Source organism: Zeus faber, assembly GCF_960531495.2.
Source record: "Zeus faber genome assembly, chromosome: 2".
Classification (NCBI taxonomy): Eukaryota; Metazoa; Chordata; class Actinopteri; order Zeiformes; family Zeidae; genus Zeus; species Zeus faber.
Window position 1 is genome coordinate 22,603,056 of NC_137189.1, and position 25,344 is coordinate 22,628,399.

A 25,344-nucleotide genomic window follows, 5' to 3' on the forward strand; every position below is an offset into this window, starting at 1 on the left:
AGGGTTTCTAACTCGACTGGCACTATACGATGAGTCACCATGTAGCGAAACGGGCCTATCTGATATTCCACATGTAAGAAAATCCAATGAAAAATCCTTCTTGGCCAATTCAGTTTTGACTACAGAAAAGAGACACGCTGCACATAATGATCGGAGCCCCAGATTAATCTGAGGCGAGCGGCGGTCAAAAACCCCTGTCACTGCCATCACAAAAGAATATGCAGACATTTTTTAAAGACACACACACCCTTTGTAAAGAACAGTGAATAACATTCCAGTATATTCCAAAAAACATTCCAATCTAGACAGTGTAACTCTATGAGCCTGTTTGGGGGGACGGGGGGGACGGGGGGGGGGGGGGGAGGGTGACTGGCCTCAGATATGGCTCTGGCTTTGGAGAGAGAGCGAGGTCTTTTTCATCTTTCTTTCAACGGCTGTGATCAAATAAAACTTCTGACACTTGCGGGAATCTCCTTCTCAACTGGAAGAAGAATTAAGAAAATATTACATTGAATGAAATGCTGCTCGCTTCAGTTTTGGGTGTGTTTGTTGCTGTCATTGTTCACTGGATTTCAAAGAACAGTCATTGAGTAAGACAGTTAACTGCCCCTTTCTAATCACATGACAACCTGCAATGTTTATTTACCTGCCAGAGTTCATTACCATCTATATGCTTTTCTCCTTACTGTATACGATGCTGGCTGATGTAACAGTGGAATTTTCCCACGGGAATAAAGTTTATCCATCCTGATTTAAGTAAAAGATAATAATAATAATAATAATAATAATTATAATCAAACATTGGATGAATTACATCACAAAAATCATGAAAATAAAATCCTTCTAAATAAAACATCCTCTGACAGTAAATGGATATATTTGGATAGTGGATTCAGGACTTGTTAGGGTCAAGAATTCTGATAACTCTGTTTTTTTTTAAGAGAGCTGGAGAGGCTCCAAAATTACCTGTGCCTTTCCTTATATGGACAACTATAAGCATAGTTTATGTGGAAGCCCTTAAGCCCTCAAGATACTTCCGTGCGACCTGAAAGGAATGCGGCTTTGCGATTGGCTAAGCATTTCCTACCTCTCCTGTGATAGGCCCACCAGACTACGACCGTCCACACTCAGCAACTGGTCCCCTGCTGCCAGACGGCCATCCTATATGAAGCAGATTCAAACGAGATGGAAAAGTGGGGGGAAGAGGAGGATAAGATGAGTGACAAGCTCCTTGTTTATATCCTGAAATGTCCGCCTTGTGTGTGTGTGTGCGTTTTGGTTTGTGTGAACTCACCACGTCTGCTGCCCCTCCCTTGACAACAGACTTTATGTAGATGCCCAGTTTTTCCTGACCTGCACCCTAGTAAGAAAAACAGAGAAAGAGAAATGAAAAATTAGTCCAGGTAGGACTAAGTTCAACTATCAACCAGAAAAGTTCTGACAGAAAAGTGAAAGCCCTTCCAACTCATCATTCCGGATCACTCCTGGACAAACTAAAGAGGCGGGGGTTTTGAAGATAGCAGATGGTTTCAGGAAACTACAGTGTAACCTGTATTCCTATTATGAGTAAAACATCCACCAGATCTTTCCATGCAGTTTAAACCTAGCTAATCCCATCCTCCAACCGATCTCCTAAGCAGCCTCTCCCAGCAGCAGCAAACTGCAGGGTGTGTTTATTGCCACTGAGACTTGTGTGTAGTCTATCAAGGCCGGGCCATAGCCTTAGAAACAGATGCAAAGTCTGCAACACAATGCCCGGGCTGTGGACCGGAGCACACAGGCCCGCCTATGTGCGCCCCAAAACCACTGTTGAGCTCCTGTTATCCAGCTGGTTTCTCTTGGACTGGTGTCTGCACAGACACATTTCCACCAGCTAAATGGTGTCATTTATCAGCGGTCTAGACTCAGAACAGAGGCGTAGTCTTCCATCTCAAACGTCAATTGCAGTCTGATGGAATCCCCCGTTATTTCCAGAGCGTTTCAACAACATAATGAAGTGCTCAGAGAGTCCTCAACAAAACAGGACTTTGTTTATCCAAAGATATGGAGATTAGATAAAAACTCTTCACCTGTTATTTGTACAATATGAAATCCATTATACAGTACAGTCCAGCGCTGCGCTCCGGTGCGGTGTTGGTGATACCCCGACTATCTGGGAAACTCAAAGGTGCAATTGCAGGTCCTTTTAAGCACCCCCACCGCCATACAAACCCTTTCAACTCTGATTGGGCAGACATCCAGTCCAGCCGGCCCCACTATTCTCAAAAAGGTACCCTGTCAGCGCTTTCTGTCTCTCTTTTTCTGCACCGACAGCCCCGTTGTTTCAGTGTGACCTGCACATACAAATAAATAGATGCGATGCTGCACTCAAATGGGAGGTTAAAAGAGTGTGCTGTTTGCAGGGGGATTGTTTATAACCACAAGGACATTGTGGTCTGATAGTGAGGATGGGGCTGCAGTCAGTGATCCGAACAACAAACTGACTAAACAAAATACGTTTAGATGAAACTTTGACATGTTGTTTTTCCCAAAATACCCCTTTTTTACGAATTAATTGCTATAGCTGATATTTATTATTTTACATTTTCACATAAAAAAATACAGATATCCCTAAAATGCAGGAGAAAGAGACAGAGAGAGGGAAAGAATCAAGTACTACTCTGTACAACTACTTGAGCTCACATGAGGGTCTGGTAGTATGTTGCAGACTGAGGGATGTTTTACATGGATCTTTAAAAAGCAACATTGAAACCTTCAAACAAAAGATAGTCATGCCACATCTAAACAAAAGTAGACAAGCCAAGGAAATACAACGACCGACTGCTTTTTTGCAGGTCTTTACCCTAGATATGAGACAGCCATGGTATACCAAGATCCAATACCCTATGTGTACGGACAAAAAAAAAACGACAGTGTTTTCTTCCTCTTCCGTGTGTATTTGAAAAGAAACACATTAGTGGCGCCAACCCACAGCAAAATGGCTTTGGCTCGGTTTTACCTGCGTCACATTAACCTATTTTATAAAGAATTATGCTCTGTCACTATATACATTTCTATGCAAATAGAGACAGCATGGTTTGCAGTGAGTCATGAGGCAGGAGTCAATAGTGTTATCATGTTTACTTAATTTGTGTTTTACTGTTTATGTTCGTGAACCAGCTGGCTTGATAATAAACTTGCCACTGATATAGTCTACTTTACAAAGACATGCAAAGGAATCTGGCACTGCCAATTTCTGGTGTGACAAGCAACAAGTTGTAGTGTCCAAACAACTCCTCCTATAAACAAGAAGATAACAGGTTGTTCAACCAAAGGGAACAGTTTTAAAAACCAAACGTGAAAGGCTAAGCAACAGCAAGCAGCAAGTGATGTTGCCAAAAGAAAAAAAACAGTGAATATATACTGATCAGTTACAACATTAAAACCACCACTGATAGCCACTAATATTGTGTAGCTGCCTCACATGCTGACAAAACAGCTCTGACCTGTGGAGGCATGGACTCCACAAGACCTATGAAGGTGTCCTGTGGTATCTGGCACCAAGACATTAGCAGCAGATCCTTTAAGTCGTGTAATGCCATGGACACACTACATGACTTTCAAAGTTGTCACACGACAACGTTCTGCTTTGTGATGGGGAATCTTGAGGTCGTTGTGGTTTCACACTACATGACTGTTCGGCGACGGGGTCACATTACAAGATCTTTCACCAGGGGAAATCCCTGACGTCTGCCGGATCTCCAAACTACATTTGTCACGACACGATACAATGCGTGGCACAGGATAATCTATTATATTCTTGATCAGTGTAAAAATAAAAAAAAGAATAAAAGCAGAATTTAAATAAGAAATATATTAAAAACCTAGAGAACAAAAGTAAAATAGGTATGTTGTGTGTTCTGGCTGCTGCTCTGTCCACTGCCATCTTCCCGTCTCTCCTTCTCCTTCTCGTTGTTCCAGTACACCCCACAGATGCTCGGTTTGATCGGACCCTAACCCCTGCCATCCACATGATGTAGAGGAAAATGTGATTCATCAGACCAGGCCACCTTCTTCCATTGCTCCATGGTCCAGTTCTGATGCTCACGTGCTAGGTAGGTGCTTTCGGCGGTGGACAGGGGTCAGCATGGGCACTCTGACCGTTCTGCGACTACGTAGCCCCAATACGCAGCAAGCTGTGATGCACTGTGTGTTCTGACACATTTCTATCAGAGCAGCATCAACTTTTTCAGCAATTTGTGCTACAGGAGCTCTTCTGTGGGATCGGACCAGACGGGCTAGACTTCGCTCCCCACACGCATTAATGAGCCCATGACCGTGTCGCCAGTTCACCGGTTGTCCTTCCTTGGATCACTTTTGGTAGGTACTAACCACTGCATACTAGGAACACCCTACAAGACCTGCTGTTTTGGAGATGCTCTGACCCAGTCATGTAGTCATCACAATTTGGCCCTTGTCAAAGTCGCTCAGATCCTTACGCTTGCTCATTTTTCCTGCTTCCAACACATCAACTTCAAGAACTGACTGTTCACTTGCTGCCTGATATATCCCACCCCTTGACAGGTGCCACTGAAACGAGATGAGAAAATGTTATTTACTTCACCTGTCAGTGGTTTTAATGTTGTGGCTGATTGGTGTAAGGACCTTGACACAAGAGAAACAGATGCCTGTCGAGAACAGCCAGGATTGGCTGAGTATCCTGCTTACATTTGTGTGTGTGTTTCTAGACTGACGGGCTCTGCCAAGACAAAGTTTGCCTTGGATACAATACAGTAAGATGGCATGAAGCCAATATCTGTATGTCGTCTAGTTGTGGTGTTGGCAGTGTGTCTGTCAGGCTGTGTGGTCTTCCTGTGAAGAGGAGAGGTGGTTTACAGTAAAAATGGGAGAGCTAGTGTGATGTTCAAAACAGCCACTGTATCATCTTGACATGTTTATCTCTTAAAAGCTCTCCCTTTGTGCGTGTCAGAGCACACATGCAAAGACGACCGATACATTTTTTCAGCCCCCCAAACACAAAGTCTAAACTTTGTGTCTCCCTACAGCTCATGCTAATAAAGACCAGGCATGGGAATGACCAGAAATATGTTGTATTAATATATTTAAAACATGAGTTTATACTTGAATATTTGTTGTGATTTCTTCATGTTAACTAACCAATTGTTTGATGCTGTTGTAGATGCTCTTTTCATGATGAAGGCTCATTTTTAGTTTACTACTCCGTAAAGTAATGGAGAAGACAGTTTATCAAAGCATAATTTATCTAATCTAACCAAACATCTTTTGTTATTTCCAGCTTTTTTAGGTCGTAACTAGGCGATGGCAGGTACACACTGCAAAACATTGTGCATTTTCATATGTAGACTGAAAACTTTATGGTGTTTTATGGCCGTTTTATGTGGCTGACAGAATTCTTCTGCACGCAGGCTACAGTTAAAGTTTCAGATGGAAGCATTATAGGAGGTCGACGTCAAACATCAGATGTTTGTTCCTGGCAATGTTTAATGAATTTATTTTAGGTTCATGTATATCTATATATTTCAGTCAACAAAACATTTAATAAATAAAGGTGTGTATGTGTCCCTTAGTTTGCATGAGGACATTTCTGATCATGCTTTATTAATGCCTTAGAAAATGATTTATCAATAAAGGAGGATGTTCCTGAAGTAAGACAAGATCATGAAATGCATGTGTAATCACAACATTTACAACAGTATCGATCAATTCCTTGGAAATCACAGCAAGGAATTCATACATTTACGACTTAGTCAAGTGTTTCATAAGAATAATTTTACTGATTTAATAATGTTGTTATTAAACCCTTATGACACATAACCAACAATGCAAGACATCCAAACACGATAACGAAAAGACAGATCTCTGGTTGAGCGATGGGAAAGTCAGAAAGAGTGTCAGCGGGTTTGGAGAGTGTTGAGAGAGGAAAGTAGAGAGTGAAGGGAGGAGGAAAGGAGTGGATAAGGTTTACTGGGCAGAGTGCCCTAGACACGAGAGTTCATCCACGGGGTGTGTTTGTGTATGTGGTGCGTGTGTGCATTGCGTCCGGCCTCAGACATGAGCATGAGGCGAAGAGGCAGAAACTGTAGACTCCTGGGAACCAAATGCTCTCCACTGGAAAAAGCAGAGACTGGTTAAGAAAAAAAAAAAATCCCTCAGCAAGAAAAACATACATGAACCAGTTTTTGGAGACACATCGGTCATCACCGTAGATGGGCATTGAATGGCATTGTTTTTGAGGGATCAGTTCTCCTGGTATAAAAAATAAAATAAGTGTTTTGAAAAAACATTTTTGAGATCAACAGGCAAGCCAAAATATGACAACAGAAAACTGAGACTTGCTATTGGGTCGTACTTTTATATGGATAAAAATGGCAATATAATACATAAAAAGCCAAGTCAAAAACGGCCTTACGGCAGGCTTGGGGGCGTGGTCAAGCGGGCTCCGGGAGGCGAGGGGAGGTCAGCGTGGTAGACTGACGCTTATAATAAAACCCGCCGTGCCGGCGCCCCTTCCCTGCTACCTGTCTGTCTCTCAGAGTCCTTGTCCGAACCTTGGTAGCAAAACGGCTACATACTGTACCTCTCTGGTGCTGATGGGTAGAGTGGGAGAGAACATGGCGGCACGCTGCCAGATTCTTCAATCAAAACATCTACCTCTTAATATGCCAACTTTAACCAAGTTTCTTAATACATAAATTGCTAAACAAGACAGCAATCTGAGCAACTTAGAAGAGTACCAGATTGGCTCCATGTACAAGGACAAGCTGGGGAAAGAAAAAAAAAAAAAGATGGCTCAATTCCTTCCAACAAACATCTCCGTACCCCAGACACACCCAGAATAGGTCCCAAAACTTCAGCATCATATCACCCCGAGATCGGTGACATTTTAACAAGATTCTAATCTTGACACTAGAATCCCCCTGGTGGAAATCTTACACAAAGAACTCGATAAGGGAGAGCCACTTCAATTTCGTTAGTTCAATCTGTTTATACTCTTTTCGATCAATTTGCATCTTAAAATAAAGAAATGAAATAAATGTTCTAGACACTCAGGCGGAAAGCATGTGAGGCAGCAACTTTTTTAGATCTTCCCGAGCAACAAAGGAGACCCGGGGAAAACAGGAGTTCTCGAAACTCTGAACTCAAACCACGCGCCACAAGAAATCCCCCTTCATGGACCACAAACCTTTCTTATGTCACACACACTATTTTACTACCTTACTATTTTAATAATAATAGAAGGAAGTGGAAGATACTGACAATGTGCACACAGGCACAATGTAGATATAGGCATGTACCCAAAATGCCGGTGGGTTTGGCAACATGAAAAGCAGGTCTATAAAACCAGATTGTTAAACTTCAATGTGGATTAACAGGATTTCTAAATGATTGTCATACAGAACATACATCCGGCACTGTGAAGCTGTATGTACTGTATGTGAATTTCTCACTGAACAAAAAATCAAATGCTAGGCACAGATTATCTGTCAATGTGTTCTGTTTCAGTAGGCTTTTCTCTGTTTGCTAAATCAGGTTGAACAGACTGCCATCTCCTCTGTGGAGCCAAATAAATAATCAATGTACATAGAGGAACATATATAGAGGAAACTCTTTGGCATGGGGCTAAAACACTTGCAAGAAATTGCAAACCGCTGTTATGGAGTAGATGAATCTGGGAGTAAGGTCATGTTTCTGTGCTTACTCCAGCCAAACAAGACTATACCCAACATGCTCCTGTGCAAGAGACAGGCAGGGGTTTCCCTATAGAATAGAATGTTAGTGATCCCTAAAGAGTACCACAGAATTATGACCATTAAAAAAGATGATTATAAATCCTTCTGTACTGTTATTACTCCCTAAGCCCTTTTGATCAGAGATAGAGAGACTGAGAATGGTATTTCAAATCTCTATGCTGGTACGTCCACAGATTTGGGATCTGGAAACAGCAACAAATACAACAGGACATCCTCCCAACTTTCCTGCCGTGACCTTCCCTGGCCCTCCCCCAGGAAGTGACCTGTTTCACTTACTCAAAAAAAGGAAGTGAGGCAATGGAGATATGAGGTCCCATTCAACACTTAATCTGCAATGTTCGGACATGGTGAATGTGACTTTGCGTGCGCGCGCGCGCGTGTGTGTGTGTGTGTGTGTGTGTGTGTGTGTGTGTGTGTGTGTGTGTGTATACAGCTCAGGGGCAGACACAAGGGTCTCTTATCTGTGTTTATCACAACAGGAACAAAGAAAAGCAATCAATATTAATGTTTTATTATCACCATATTCAACAACATGCATCAAAACATCTATAACAATGCTGCTTGTGTTTGCACCCTACGATTCAAAACCTCATTGGTCTTTTGAAATCCAAACTGGATAGGTAGAAGACAGAAGTGTGAACACACACACACACACACACACACACACACACACACACACACACACACACACACACACACACACACACACACACACACACACACACACACACACACACACACACACACACACACACACACACACACACACAAAAACACACACACACAAAAACACACACACACAAAAACACACACAAAGAGAATTGGACTGAGACAAAAACAAACATGCAAACAAAACAGACAAAAGAGCTGAGTAGACAGCGGGGCAGCCAGGCTTAGAGTTGGATATGGGAAGAGACAGAAGACACCGTCTTCAGTCTGAAACCAGGAGAGCTGTCTGGCGTCACAGCTAATAATTCTCTCTCTCTCTGTCTCTATCCTGTCATCTGTACAGTAGGAACCGCTTAACGCCTTAATTTCCTCTAAAACAATAACAACAGTCTGGGTCTGCATCTGTCTACGACCTACTCAGCCAGGCTGAAAATTATATACTGTACATACGTAGTTGTAGAGCAGACCAGCTCATGTTTAAACGTGCAGAGAGAGAAGTGCATCTTCTCACCCACACACCTAGCATGCAGGTATTAAAAACAGCAGCTTTGCGAGTTATTAGCGCTGGTGTCCAACAACGGGTTCTTGGGTAACCACCACGACAGGCAACGACTACCTTCCGACCACAGCTCCTAGCAGCCGCCTCTGCGATGGAGGTTTTGAACATGACCCACTCGGATTCCATGTCCCCAACCTCCCCCGGGATGCGCAAAAATTCTTCCGGAGGTGGGAGTTGAAGACCTCGCGGACAGGGGCATCCACCAGGCGTTCCCAGTTTGCTCTCACTACACGTTTGGGTTTACCAGGTCTGTCTGGCAGCTCTGATGATCAGCTGACAGCTATGCTCCTCTCTTCACCCGAGTGTCCAAGATATACGGCCGCAGATCTGATGACACGACCACAAAGTCGATCATCGATCTTTGACCTAAGGTGGTCTGGTACCACGTACACTTATGAAACACCCTATGCTCGAACATGGTGTTCGTTATGGCCAATCCATGACTAGCACAGAAGTCCAATAACAAAGCACCACTCAAATTCAGATCAGGCAGGCCGTTCCTCCCAATCACCCCCTTCCAGGTTTCTCCATCGTTGCCACGTGAGCGTTGAAGTCTCCCAGTAGAACTATAGATACCCTAGACGGAGCCTGCAAGAAGGCCGAATACTCTGAACTGGTGTTCAGTGCATAAGCACACACAACAGTCAGAGCTTTCCCCTTAGCAACTTGTAGTCGCATAGAAGCAACCCTCTCGAGAACTCCAACACATCGGCACTCAGCCAGAGACTTATGAGTATCCCCACATCTGCCCGGCGCCTCTCACCCTGGGCAACTCTGGAAAAGGAGAGAGTTCAGCCCCTCTCCAGGAGTTAGGTTCCAGAGCCAGTGCTGTGTGTAGAGGTTAGCCCAACTATATCTAGTTGGTACCGCTCCACCTCCCGCACCAGCTCCAGCTCTTTCCCCGCCAAAGAGGTGACATTCCACGTCCCTAGAACTAGTCTACGATGCCGAGGATCAGCAGGCTCAGGGCCCCGCCTTTGCCTGCCGCCCGGCTGACATTGCCCCCGACCCCAGCCCCTATCCCTGCAGGTGGTGGGTCCACAGGGTGGTGGCGCCATGGTATTTTTTCGGGCTGTGCCCGGCCGAGCGCCATGGGTCAAGACCCAGCCACCAGACGCTCGCCAGCGAGCTCCCCTCCAAGGTCTGGCTCCAGGAGGGGGCCCCGGTTTCCCTATTCTGGGCGAGGTACCATGTTGCCTTGATTATCGTTCCATTAGCATTAAATTAAATACATCAACAATAAAAGAGTATTAGGGTCACGCAAAAAAGGTACCCCTGTGTCTTGGAAGTCCGCCCCCAACATCAGGACACGCCAGCAGAGTGAGATGCACCGTGACCCCCTCCACCGCCCGCAACCCTTGAGCAGTGAACGGTACAGCGCTGGGAGGGAAAATAAAACCCCTTTCACAGTTGTTCCAGAATTTGTCATGGTACGTGTGAAAAGGCGCAAGTCGGAAATTTTCCTGAATGTAGCTGCATGTGTGCATAGTGAAAATCACTAGTGGTGCCGGTAAGGTTATCCCAGTAATTTGCCGGCAACTAAGTGTGAAAGGGGCTATAGACAATAGATAAATGCATCTACAATAAAAACACACTGTTTGCTTGCTTGTTTTCGATTAGAGATCACTCTGATCGGGCTTTGCAAAAGAAAAGAAAAAAAAAAAAAGTAAAGGCTGAACTGGAGGCAAATGCCCAGCGGTCAGGCACCGGTCCGCGGCCCGGGGGTTTGGAACCCCTTCCATAGACCAAGCCGATTCAAATTTGAAAGACCTTAAAACTTTGCGCTTGTCTAGATATTCTGAATGCTACGTTAGGCTGGAATGTTATGATATACTGTATGTTTTTATTAGTTGTATGTGAGAAAGGACTTGCTCCATTAGAAGGATAACTGGAATTCCTGAGTAAGCTGAATTTTACCATGTGATCAACAGAAGGTCTTACTGTACGTGCCATCTACTGGGGCAGTTCTGAAGGTGCCTGGTGAAAGAAATCAAACACACCTGGAAAAGACAGGTTGGAATTAGGGGGCCTCAGGGTCTAAAAACCAAGAGCATTTTCAAAGAATTCTTTCTGGTCTGTCTGGCTCAAACAGTTTGTGGGGGAAGCAAAGTAGGGCTGAGGGTTTTGTCAAGTTTAATTCTCTGTGATCCCACAGACAGAGTGTTCCATAATTTAGACATGGACTAGCTGGCATGGACTTACTAACATGGACTTACATCACTCAGAAAGGCTGAGGGCACACCCACCGTGCCGCCAAAAGAAGAAATGTCCCCTATTGGTGACTTATATGCATACTGTACAAGCCCCCTTTCTGAACATTTGCAAGTGTGTTTGCTTGTGTGTGTGTGTGCACGTGCGTTCCACAGTACATCCTTCCATTGTTCTCGTTCTCAAGGGGGTAGAGCTCTCATGCCATTGTTTTAACTGCTATTACCATTCTTCTATTAGTTTGCAAACAAACACACACAAAAACGATCAAACGGAGGCATGTTAATGCAGAACTTTAACTTAGCATTACTTGAACAATACAAATAAATGAACATTTGTTGCTGATTGGATCAATGTGACAGGAGAGATAAGCTTCATGGGCAATGGAGTTCAGAAAATGGCACGAGAAGTAATTTACTCTAATCCAGTCTCCAAGTCTTTGACCTCTGGTTGTGAGGATAAACTTGCCTTTGATCATGTTTCTTCTGATTGGCCTATCAGCAAATCAGTATGGGTCGACAGTAAGCCTTCCTGTTGGAGGACTATATGAATTTCCCGAAGTGAAAACTCAGGTCACTGGGTGAACAGCTGTGCAGAGGTGGAATGTCCCACGCTCTTGAGAGCTACTGAGGAATGAGTAAACACGTCAACAGAACGGGAGGATCAGGGGAAACTCGATTTTCCTCAGCTCCAGCTGGGAGACATCAGGAGGAAGGTGCTTGACACAATGAAACGTGGGCGTGGACAGACAACGGCATGAACGGGCACTCGAACGCACCCAGAAATATCCCAAAGCCCAGAACATGGTTGTACTGCCATTTCCACTCGGCGTACGGGTGTGTTCGAATACCGAGTTGAATCATTAACAGCACGGCCCCTGAACGCTGCATCTCTTAAACAAACACTAAGTTACTGACCTGCAAGCGGGGCTGCCACTTTTTTGCCACGGTCATCTCTTTGATTTTGTGCCGCAAGTAGAGAGCGAGAGCAACAAGGGAACAGGAATACTAAGTAATTAAACGCATGGATGGCACACACCCCATCTCAGTCCTCTTAGTGCTCACCTTGCACCCAGCAAGCAAGATTCCACGATAACATCGGCCTGTTTTCACCTATTTATGTACATCTTTATGAGTATGGTTTTAAAAACACAATTGGGTAAAGGTTAGGTTGAGTATAAAGCAGTGCACCGCAAAGAAATCATACAAACATACATTAGTAAGACATTAGAAACACAGGTGCTGTTACTGTACCTCAGACTGTCTCCTGCCCACCACAGAAAACCACATGCTGGTGGAGTATTAATTGGAGCAGATGCTGGACCAGAGCCCGAAAAGGATTCTCAAATCGGGGCATAAAACGTTCTTTAATCCCGGGATGGACGGCGGCAAACGCGGGTTTTATTCCAAAAAACAGACATTCGATTGGAGAGCTGGTTGAGGAGAATCAAGGCTGTCTCAGCTGCTGCTACTACGGATGCTTACACTGCTTTACGGGTGGCTTCTGTGCTGCCGTGTGCAGCTCTGTCCTGACACACTCCAGGCTGTGATTACTCCAGGCGGGGAGGGGAAGGGGGTGCGGCCAATCCCAGTTCTCCAGGCGAGCTGTTGTGTGTTTGGCGTGTGCTGACAAGTCCAAATAAAAACTTCAATAATTTCAGTTACTTCTTAAGTCTTTTACGAGACAGATGCTTGGGTGCTCTGACGATGGCACTTAAAATAGGAATTCAGCCATTTAAAGTCCTGCTGAGAAGGTGGGATGAGATTTTTTTGGTTTAGTTGTATTTTTGCGGGGATCTCTAGTTCCATAAAAACTAGACAGAGAGATGAAGCACTAATCATCTTCCTTCTCAATACCTACAGCCTGCACGCTCCGTGAGGCAAATAACAGCCCTCTACGGTCTCCAGCGAGGAAATAGCAGCTCTGCACGCACACACACTGTCCGTTACATAATAGACTTGGGGGGGGGCGCAAAAGCCACATAGGTGAAGTTGGACACAAGTGTGTTTGCTTGAAATTCCTCTGTCTGTCTCGCCCTCCCCGGTTTCCATGCCTGAGCCCTCCCAAACACACACACACACACACACACACACACACACACACACACACACACACACACACACACACACACACACACACACACACACACACACACACACACACACACACCTACAAAAGATTTGCTACAAGTGCTACTCTCAGGCTGCCTGTACATTTCAATAAGGATTGAGGTTTTCTGACACTTTCAGGCGCATCCGTGTGCATAAAACTCACACATACGAGCTTGGAAACAGGAAATGTATGGCATAAAGCAGGAAACTCATTCCACAGAGCAAGAGCATGTGACACAGAGAGAGAGGGAGAGAAACAAAGACATTTGCAGACGTCTACACTTTGACGCACAGTGTTTATACCCTGGCAGACAGAAGTGGTTTGATAAAGAACAGTGTTCCAAAAACAGCACTACGCGTGCGTGCTCTTGTAGACAGAATCGCTGACAGGTTCTTGCTCGGGGTAGAGGGTAGTGGCAGTGTGGCTGCGAGGAGCCTCTACAGCTTTTTCAATGCTGTGCACTTCTCTCTATCAATTTATTCTCTCCTCCCATTTGCAGACACGCTCATCAGTATTCAGTGTGTGTGTGTGTGTGTGTGTGTGTGTGTGAAGAAACTAGGAGAGGACAATAGAGATGTGCTGACAGATCTGTACCGACCCAATGCAATCCTTTCATGAAACAGTACTGATGGAGTCCGATTAAGTTCTTCACGACATAATGACTAGCACAAAATCCATTTTGCTCCATTAGAAATACCGTATATAACATGCTTCTATGAAAAGACAATCAACAACAAGAATCTGAGGCCATCTTGTGACGTTACGAGTCATGGTAGCATGCAGGAAGATAACTTGATTTTCATCTGGATTTGTTTGTTTGATTGTTGTTTTGTTCCCCACAGAAGGATATTATATCATCTCACGGACAAAACTGGATGCTATGTTAATCGTTATGTCGTTCAGTTAGAGAGAAATGGCAGCCAACAGATTTAGGAATTGGAGCTGAAGTCCTACCTGTATTATCAAACAACCTTTTGCCAATGAGTGCGCATGGTACGGGTGGTCCTAAACACAAAATGGAACCCCCCCCACCCCAACATCCACAGATTCTGAACACACACAACCAGCCCAGAAACATATCATTCATTCTCCCCTCTCCTCTATCAACTTACTTCTGCCTACATTTATGCCTTTGCCACATTTAATTAACACATCTACCGATTAATTGAAAGAGAGAGGGTGCTCGGGAGAGAGAGCGTTTCCATGATGGTGTGTTCGGCGTCTTTGTCATGTCAAACGATCCCACCCTGCAGCGGGAGCACTCAACCGTGAAGCCAAAACCCCACGCACGCATGCACGCAAAATGCTGAAACCTGCGCTCCTCCCCTACAACTCCCGAGAAGTCTGGTCTATTTTTGGAACTCCCCCCGTCAGAAACGTTTAACCTCGCCATTTGGAAACGGGAGTTGTGTTACTATTTATAAAAAGCCCAGACTCTCTTGTTTCCATGCACAGACTGTTGAATAACACACTGCTGTCAGTGCCTTGGTCATAGACACTCCCCACACACACACACACACACACACACACACACACACACACACACACACACACACACACACACACACACACACACACACACACACACACACACACACACACACACGCACACACACACACACACACACACACCTACCTTGGCGGCCACAATGCTGAGGCCCATGCCATTGTGCTTCTTCAGGGTCACTGTGACGACCTCCGGCTCTTTCCTCATTGGCTGAAAGGAGAGGAGAGAAGTGGATGAGCGGATGAGGACCGGACGTGTGCGCAGGCTCAGTCAGCTGCAAAACGGAATTTTGCAGTTTTTGGGAGTGTTTCCGCGAATGTGTGTCCAAAAGGAAGCGCTTAATATGAATATATATCGTAAAAAAGATATTTTCCAAGAAGTTTTGAGACGTTTCTCCACGTTCGCCCCACCTCCCCACGATCGCAAAACTGTACTCCACACTGCCTGCTTCTGTCAATGCTCCTTAGGGCAAAATAAGGTTGCGGGAGGAGAAAGAGGGACGCGTAGATGGATGGGAGGGACCAGAGGAAAGGAGATGGGGATAAGCGGCTGGGGCAGACCGCAGCAGGGGGAGGGATGCAGGGTGGGGGCTGCAGAAAAGGAACTTGTGGTCTCTGGAAGGGAGTCAGGAATGAGAACCACAGGGCTCCCTTTGTGAACGCCCCCCCAAAACACTCAGTACGCACGAATATACCCTCTAGGGATCCACTAAAACTTAAACTTGCTAGTGTTATTATTCTTACCAAAAGAAATCAATAACGTAATCAGAGACATGGAGCCTTTTGGTATTAACTGGTACACAGGGGCAATGAAATATTGACTGTGAGGGAAGTTATGCCACTTTGGTTACTGCTGTTAGCGGAAGTCATCAAAACACACACAACAGGACACCTCTGCAGGTGTCCTGTTTGGGAAATTAATCTTTATCTTATCGCATATCAGCACCATCAATGTGTCGGAACTGAAATTTAACCTGGAAATACAAGCCAACCTGGCTTATGATGTGCAGTTTCTACATAAGTGGTGACATTTTGTGATGTGGGACCGGAGGTGGTTGTTCCAGCTGCCAAAGTCGTGAGCTCAGTGTTACATGGGGCGGGGCGGGGTGTGTGTGTGGGGGAAGCAGGACAAATAAACAAATTGCAAATGGAAAGAAAAACTACGCTATTGACTGTTAATAATGAAGCAAATTAAGCTGGAAAATAAGAGGTTAGTGTCCAGGTTTTCTGATCTAGCATTGGTTCTCTGATCCTTCCCTGAAGCAGTTGTTTGGTATTTACCTGCCATTGTTCATGTTGTCTTAATTGGCAGTTTCCAAATGCCTTTTATGGTAAATAATTGCCTCTTTGCTATACATCTTGAAGACATCTGACTGCTACTGTTCTCACTCTATAGTAGCCGACAGGATATTAGGTCTTTATTCCGCGGTGGCTACTTGACTCATTGAAACTCTAACGCAACTCTTATTGCATTTAAGCAAACACTCCCACCGGCCACTGGACGGCACTGTGTTCAACCCCAGGTAAGAGAGATCGGTTGTTGCGGTGAATGGAAAACAAGACTGCAGCCAGCTGACCACAAGAGGAAACAGGGGTCAATAACCGATGGCTGTCTGTCCGACGGGGCTCACAATACGCTAGTGTTTGGGGTCTGGTTTGTGTGTGTGGTGGGGGGGGGGGGGGGGGGGGGGGTGGAACACACTGGACCTGTAGCAATGAATCAGCAACAAGGCAGGCGGGCGGGGGGGCGTTGCCCTGTCTAGCTCTGGCACAGTGCCACACACTGTTAATCATTGCCTAGTGTGTGCGCGCGCACGCGAGAAGACGCCTGCCCTGTGCCGAGACTGCCGCCCTGAAATTGTAGAGTAGAGATAATCAGGTCAATTAAAGAGGAAGTAGCTCTGTGTGTGTGTGTGTGTGTGTGTGTGTGTGTGTGTGTGTGTGTGTGTGTGTGTGTGTGTGTGTGTGTGTGTGTGTGTGTGTGTGTGTGTGTGTGTGTGTGTGTGTGTGTGTGTGTGTGCGCGCGGTGTTGGGGTGAACAGAGGTCTATCATTTACTTCTGGTGTTGATTGAATCCCCTGGTCGTGCCGGAGAAAAATACACGCGCATATGTGTGTGTGGTCCTTTAGTTGAAGGCAGTGATTATAGTTACTCCAAAAATGGCAATTTTAACTTACTTAACACACACGCACTCGTCTGTGGCTAAAAGATTCATATTTTAGCGGCTGCTGTGGAAAAAGCCTGGTTTATTCTTCTGCGTAGGTAAACATTAGCCTTGTCACGATAACTACTTCTGTTGGATGATAGATTGTCCCAGAAATGTTTGCGATAAATATTATTGTCACTTTAAGACCATTTTTTTTACTCTTTTATAATGATAATACAATAGCATGTACATCCTTTCAAATAGCAATGAACTTTTAATTCTTAAGAATATTCAGAGATATCCTAAATAAAACACACACACACATATATATATATATATATATCAAAAATAAAACCACACAACCAAAACAATAAATAAAATGGGCCCTCGAGCTTAAGTAACACATTATCAGCAACAGCAAGTCGTTTTGATCATAAATTCCCAAGTGACTTGAACGCAGCATCTGTGGGAGCTACAGTGGCAGAGGGTCCATCGAGGATTCTTACGCAGATAAAACTCAGCCAAGGACTATGATCATGGTCACTGTGAAAACTACAAAAGATAAGGAGGAGATCGCGATTTCGGAGGATTGTTCCATCGCTGAGGAACTGTTTTGTCATGTTGATACTTGGAGTATCGGTGTCGCTCCCCAGTGCTGTGACAAAATGCTTAGGCCCTGTGCCCAAGTATGTTATAATGGTAGGGGAAGCCCTGCTGTGTATTCTACCATCATGTTGGCTAAAATGATCTTATGTAAACACAGATGCATGTAAACATAACGGGCAATTATTGAGGTCAGAAAAATTATTGACGTCGTGTTCATATATTGTACGATAAATCGATAGAGTAACAATTGTGACAGGCCTAATACACGTAAACATTTCTGCGGAGCGAGGCAGAGAAGGGGGTTACAGGTAAGCATACTGAAGGTCGCAGAGGCTCATAGAGGAGCCGACATCTCAACAACGCGTACACGGCCCTGCGCGCTAAACACACTGATTCTGACACACAGACAGAAGTGCAACTAGCGGATGAGGTTAAAAAACAAATACGCAGAGCCATGTTTTTGGGGTCTAAAGTTTTCAAATAAATAGTTTGGGGGAAAAAAACTAAACGGATTTCTTCTATGTTTTCTTTACATTGTGGTTCACTGAATGTGACACTGCCCCCCAGTGGACACATAAAATTATACACAAAATCTCTACAAATATAAAAGAAAAGAGCCACGCAAACATCTCCAAACAACACCCACGCACATTCGCTTAGACGTAGAAACAGAATCCAGCCTTTAGACACGCAAGCACCCCATTTTGTATTCAATGCCTTTTGGGAGATTGGGCAATGCATGCATGGGATGTTCCACCTTACCAAAAGTTGAGGCGAATTAAACTTACTGCAAAATGGGCAAAATTTTTTACAAACAAAACGAGAGGGCGACCAGTTCCTGGGTGAACCAGGAAGTAAACATCACTGTTACGTCAGCCTTTTCTAGACGAGAGGAGAAACAACTTGAGGTTGGCGGCTTGTAAAATGGTTGATAAAATATAACGCACTAAATCTTCAGTATCTATATTCTCCACTTTTGTATTAGCCATAAGATATTAACACTGGGCAGTGCTTAACGTAGCCAACTTCCCCGTCAGAATTTACTTTAAACCTCGACTTTACGATTTCCAGGACACACAAATGCAAAGTAACAACCAACCCTGGCACAGACACACCGCAACAGAACTTTAAAATAGCTTTTGATAAAACTATTTAAGCTCCGCTAGGTTTAAAAAGGGCCCATCAAAGTTGAGTTGAGTAAAGAACTTCAATATAGATAAAAATATTCCTGTCAAATCATTCTATTTCAGGAGTGCGTCCATCTTTGATAGAAAAGCCTACCATATCAGAGCTGTCCGCCGCAGAAAAGTGATTGTCGCAGTCAGCTCCTTCAAAGTGGATGGTCCATGTGCCGGGGGAGCGCGGATGGGGCGTGAGGCGACAGAAACCTAAAAACACAACACAAAAAAAAGTTGTCCACGCCACGCAAAACACAGGATATTGTTTGCGCTGTGATCATGTTGAAAAAGTTGGTTAGCACACAAAGAATATAGTGAGCTGCAGCACAAATAGTCTTTGGACACAAATACTCCCTGCAAGTAAACACGCTGAACGGGCTGGTAGCAGCCAATGGGTTCACCTGAGAACCTGGCTATCGAACAGCATTCCACTGGCCTTAGATCAGGCAGGCAAACAACGCTCACATATCACGTACCTGAGTGGAGGTTAAAAAACAACAAGGGGCTTATTTCAGGAACCCAACCTTAACGGCACAATTTTTTCCCAAATCCTGGTTGAGAGTGTGAGTGATTTCGGGGTTTCAAATTCGGTACTATGATTGTTATTGGCTGAAGTGTGTCAATAGTATTGAAGAATTCTGATGTTGTCAAATTTAGATGTTGTCCAATCTCTTCAGTGTCAGTGAGCCAAAAATAAAACTTGAGGTTTGTACGGATCCATTGGTATTTTTTGGTATGGTATGAAGGTACGGGATAAATGTATCGGTTACCAGCCCTGTATATGTACATAGCAGGACAAAGCGTAGTGTGCATTTGTGTGTTTTGCAGATTTCATACGCAAGAGAAATAAGTGAAACGAGAAATAAGTGTTTTACATAAGAAATTAAGACTTTATCAACATGAACATCACATTCAATTTAGAGATGACAATCAGCAAATTATTTTCAGTGATGATGCCTCTTAAATTGTCAATATAGAGATGCACTACCTCGAGCAATTCTAAGTCCTCAAGTTTGCATAATGGCTGATTAGAGTTGCCTTGGACAGTTAGGCTCATTACAAAATAATGAATGACATATAATCCATTGCGGACATCTAACATCCATGTCTACGTCAAAAAAGCGGAAAATCAAGTTCCCTTCTCTGTGTTTTGCTTTTACTGTTGGGGATAGTCTCTGATACCCATACCCTATATGAGCCTGGTATCAATTGTGTGACCGAATCAGATCTATATCTATTTAGAGCTATATGAAAATTAAATCACCATATCATCAGTACTCTAGGTTCATATCAACATGTACAATGGTTTACTTCCTCTATCTGTGTGACACTTACCTCTCTGCACCAAGGGATCCAGGAACTCTTGGAAGCCGTTTGGGACGTTCCGCACCACGTCGCACGAGTAGCCGTCCTCGGGCAGCAGGAAGGGCAGCTGCAGGTCGGGGTCCTCTTCCAGCTGCACCTCCCTTCCATCGCTGCGCGCGAGCTCGTCCGCTGTGTTCTCGGCGACCGCCACCACATGGTCGATCAGCTCCTGGTGGAAGGGAATAAGGAGGGTCAGTTTGGCGACTGAGAAAGAGAAAATGAGAAAATAATTTCAAAATGTATCAATGAATGTATATGTTTCTCATATATTTATGTGTTTATGTAATTAATGAATGAATCCAAATATGCACAAAAAGATTGCTATTCCCTTCAAAACCCAAATGGTAGAGATGTGGAGATAGAAGTAACGAGACCTAAAGGGACAGCATAAATAGTCCTCAGTTCAAACCATTAGTCAACCAATCGTCGCAAGCTTATGATATTAATTGGATTATTTAAATATATGTTTTCATAAAATGGTTTCAGTTCCTAGCCTGAGAAAGAATGTTATACTTTACAGTGTTAAGATTGTCTACATTACAGATAAATACAAAACAAAATAACCAACCAGCCTTTAAAATATAAATTTCATTGACAAGCGATGCGCGCACGAAGCAAGCCACCTGTAATTACAGCGGTTAAATATGGTTGGTTAAACTTATTAGGCCCGATTATAATTTTCACTAAAATGCGGACTCACTCACTGTAGCTACCTAGTCCCCGGCCCCCCCGTTGTTTCAGATTAAAAGCCCTCTAGCGTTTCATACATAGGTCCATGTATAAAATGCCATATACTGTAGGTTTTAAAGTTCATTTTGACAAGACGCAGCTCCGGAATAGAGGGTTGTTTTTTTTTCCTTTACTACAATCAACTGACCAACGAAAAACTTGGTCAACTAAGACTCTTCTCGCCGACTAACGTTTGGTTGACTGTGTGAGGGCAGCCGTAGTAACAGCACACAGTTTACAAAGTGCACTAACTCTTTGACTAAAATACTTTTAACCAATGTAATTAGAAATGCGTAATTTAAATATGAAAGGCTTCATGTTACAGACTTCCCAATTTGGGGGTCAGTGGCCCCCTACAGATCCCCCTAGGAATTGCAGGGGGTCCACAGCAAAATCATTAGTATTTATTTTATTAATTTATATTTTTCATTTTATTGATTTCCATCTCCATCAAAACATTTTTATGAAGATTATTTTGTGTTTCTGTTCTCAAACAAAGGATCAATTTTAGGATAATTACAATACATTTTAAATTTACAATTAATCGCACAGATATCATGCGATTAATAAGTGAGATTAATTATTTTAATCATTTGACAGTCCTAATTCAATATGATTTTATTTAGCCAAAGCATTTCCAGTTTGAGCCCGGGAGAGTGTGTGTGTGAGTGTGTGTGTGTGTGTGTGTGTGTGTGTGTGTGTGTGTGTGTGTGTGTGTGCATGTGTGTGTGTGCATGTGTGTGTGTGCGTGCGTGTGTGTGCGTGCGTGTGCGTGTGTGTGTGTGCTTGTGTGTGTGTGTGCGTGTGTGTGCGCACGAGAGGGACAGCAAGCGAGAAGGCGCCTTACAGGTGGTATGTAAGGCTCGTCAGGCGCACAGTGGTAGTTGGTCATGAGGGCGTTGAGCTGCAGCGAGTTGAGCTTGAAGCAGGTGTTGTGGATGTTCTGGACGTCCTGCATGGAGTACTTGTCCATGGTGAGCAGGGTGGTGGCCTGGTGGGGCAGAGGAGGTGGAGGAGCAGTTATGATCAAGCTCCCTGTGCTTAGTTGGTGTCCACATATGTCAAAACAGATGTTTCACTAAATACTAAGGTCTTCCTTCTTTTAATCTGGCTTCCATCGGCTTCAATAACATAAACATGAAAGTATGTAAGGCACCCACAAGGATTGTTTCTCTGGGAATCTCTTCCCAGGAGTACAATGTGGACAGAAATTCACTTTTTAGAAACTTATAGGTTGTTTGGCAACATGCGCACAGTAACATCAACATGCCGCTTCACACGCTGTGGCTACACTTAAGAAATCACTAGCTTTACATTACGTTACATTTCATTTAGCAGACCCTTTTATCCAAAGCGACTTACAATTGTTCAATCACCGACGGACGCAGCCATCAGGAGCAATTAGGGGTTAAGTGTCTTGCTCAAGGACACTACAGCATGCTAGCAGGAGGAGCCTGGGATCGAACCAGCAACCTTAAGATCACTAGACCACCAGCTCTACCGCCTGAGCTACCATCCCCCATTATCAGCTACATCCCCACTAGCTACCTCAGAAATGAAAGCCTTTGGATGCTTAAGAGTCTGGCTGTACAATAAAAAGTCATAATAGAGTGGTGTTGACATAACAGAGTGTCCATTAACCAAGTTTTAGTTTATGGTAGTAGTTTATGGTACTTATGAACTAAGCGTACCTGCACTATCCGGCTGAGGTGGCAGTCTGCCGCCAGCTCCAGACCTTGCTTCTCGGCCCAGGCCTCGATGTGGCTGAGCTGCTGCCGCAGGATGGCGCCCCAGTAGTGTGAGCATAGGCCCGAGTCGGCCTCGGTCACCAGCTTGTTGAACAGCCACATGTTGATGAAGTGGAATAGCTGCGAGAACAGCTGGATGGTGAGCGCCGCATTGACCCGGCAGCGCCGCAGCAGCGACATTGCACCCGTTAGCGTGTGGAGCACGTCCTCTGCAGGGGAGAGGAACGTGGGAGGGAAGAAAGACGGTTGTGGATGCCATAGAATCACACTGACAATGTTAGGCGTGACAAGGTATTATGACATGATACACTGTGATACTAGAATACAGTAGCAATTGCAATTTCCCCATGAGTGGAGCTGCTTTATGCTTATATACGATGAGATTTTCAATTAAAAAGACGCCTTAAATAATAGTTCCTTTCAGTTGATTCTACATTAATTGGGTGATTTACTAAGTAATTTGGTGATTCAACGTTTAAATATCAATCATTACAAGCTCCAGTCTTAGAGATGCAGCGTGTAGAATTGAGTGGCATCTAGCGGTGAGGTTGCAGATTGCAACAAACTGAATTCAGTAGCGCAAAATAATTCTGACCTCATGAAAGGATTTTGAGACAAAACTTTTAGGCTACAGTTAGTTTCGCTTACAATTCTGACAATTCTGTTTCATGTTCTGACTTTTTCCTTTTGGATCAGACTGTGAGTAAATAGACGCATATTCTGACATTTCTAAGGGATAAAGTGTAAATCATTAAAGCCTTTCGAACCCTGTATGAACTCTTCAGTAGGGTTGGGCTATATTGATATAATATCAATATCACAATATAAGAGGAGGTATCGATTGGGATTTTGGTCACTGTGGTTGCCATTCAATAAAAAGAAGAATGTTAATTCTATGGGACAAAGTGTGGGTGAGAGAGCAGGAGCGGTGGGAGAGTACAGAGAGAGCGGGGAAAGATAGGTAGACCAATAGCAACAGGTTCTGCTCACCGATCTTGGGCCTCTGCGGGTTGTGTTCCTCCGGGTCGTCCAGGAAGGCAGGCATGTAGTTGTTCAGGTCAGCCTGGAGACAGTGCACTAGGTATCTGACCAGACACAAACAAAATGTCACAATGTGATCAGAATCGGTCTGGACAACTAAAGGATATGCATACATCTCTCTTTTTATGCACCATCCACGTTGCCTGCATATCAAACATCTTAAGTTGAGTTCCAAACTAACAATCATGACACCAGATCACAGAACAGGTTAGCTCTAAAGGTTCCTTGTACATCCAACAAACTGGGAAAACTGGTTTCCAGCATTACACCTTTATCACTGGAATGAACTGCAAAGAAACTTCGTCCCCTGAATCATTTAAAAGTTTTAATTGCTGATATTTTGAACACGTGTGTTTGTTTGAACTTGTGTGTCTGTGAATTGCAACTCATTGCAGTACTATTTGAGTTTTTCTGTAGGTTTGTTCTCAGTCTTGGAAACAAGGTTTTGATATCCCAACACAACCTGATAAGGTAACTCTATAATAATAATAATAATGATAATAATAATTATAACAACAATAATAATAATAATAAAATGTATGACAGTTACAACATAATAAAGAGAGAGTTGAACACAGTAATGTGCTTGTGTTGTTACATATAGCAGAGGCCTTTCCTGCAGGAATTACCGTTTTGTAGACACGGATGTGAATCCTATAAAACCTTCAACAATATCGGACCAAATGTTACATAGCAATTTGGTCTGATCCAGAGAAGAATTCACTAAATTAACTGAATAACTGAATTCAATTTGAACATGGTTGTTCACAGCAATCAAGAGTGCCGCTCGCTCGCAGCAGGCGGAGGGGGTTCACTTCATCAGGGATGGCTAATGTTTCCCGATCATTTTCCACTTAGCTTGTTAACCCGATGGGTCTAATTTCCTATAGGTTTCAACGTATGGTTCCAATTAACCACTGGTGACGCGACTTAGCCCAGTCTACCTCCAGTCTCTGGAGCGTAATGAAGTCTACTGTACGGGGATTTGATTTCACAACGGTAAACCTTGTAGTATTTAATTCATACAGGTCTGGAGGAGTTTGAGGTCAATTGCTGGCCTTTGCCTACCCGGGGCCCCTGACTACACAGCGTCAACTTGTTTGTCACAGTTTAAGGCAAATTGTTTCTGAACCGTCTACGCAGTAGACAAAATAATACTGGAGTACAATTTTATAATGACTTCCTGGATCATATTTTCCAAGATGAGTAAGCACCTGATTAAATTAACCAATTGTGAGTCATTACCAAGACATGCAATTATCGATTCAGTTCTCTTAAAAGTCTATGCGAGTTTGCACAGAACAGTGCAAACTCACACACTGTACTAACAAATGATTGTTACAAATAGCCATTTTAAAGTCAAGCTTCCTCTGCCCTCTAGATCCCTATTTTAGCCTTGTTTTAGACTGTTGTACAATACCCGTATGATTATCCCATCCTGAATGGACATGCAATGTCCTCCACTCACTTGAAGGCCATCTGCACCAGGTGTGCCAGGATGTCCTGGGCGTCCAGTGTGATACGACTCAGGTCCTTGTCCTGCTTGATGAAGTTGAGCAGCTCTGAGGCATTGGCCATCCAGAACGCCAGCGCCCCCGCAATGTTCTTCTGCTTCTGAAATTGACCAATAACAGCCGGAGAAACAGAGACATGGGGGAGGAAGAGGGGTTAGAACGGGGGCAACCCAACCAGAGGCTCCAAGGTT

General features: G+C 44.0%; 1 protein-coding gene across 11 annotated transcripts in view; it reads right to left on the reverse strand.

The window, feature by feature from the left end:
- Window positions 1–25,344, reverse strand: part of afdna (afadin, adherens junction formation factor a) — a 112,514-nt gene that overhangs the window by 20,701 nt on the left and 66,469 nt on the right. For all 11 annotated transcript variants that reach the window (XM_080024510.1, XM_080024512.1, XM_080024513.1 and 8 more), the window contains 9 exons: window positions 25,108–25,253; window positions 23,589–23,683; window positions 22,542–22,807; window positions 21,698–21,841; window positions 20,092–20,290; window positions 18,860–18,966; window positions 14,957–15,037; window positions 1,295–1,360; window positions 1,088–1,161 (listed from right to left, as the gene is read on the reverse strand). In XM_080024510.1, coding sequence (XP_079880636.1) covers window positions 1,088–1,161; window positions 1,295–1,360; window positions 14,957–15,037; window positions 18,860–18,966; window positions 20,092–20,290; window positions 21,698–21,841; window positions 22,542–22,807; window positions 23,589–23,683; window positions 25,108–25,253 — 1,178 coding nt within the window. The remainder of the gene's footprint in view (window positions 1–1,087; window positions 1,162–1,294; window positions 1,361–14,956; window positions 15,038–18,859; window positions 18,967–20,091; window positions 20,291–21,697; window positions 21,842–22,541; window positions 22,808–23,588; window positions 23,684–25,107; window positions 25,254–25,344) is intronic.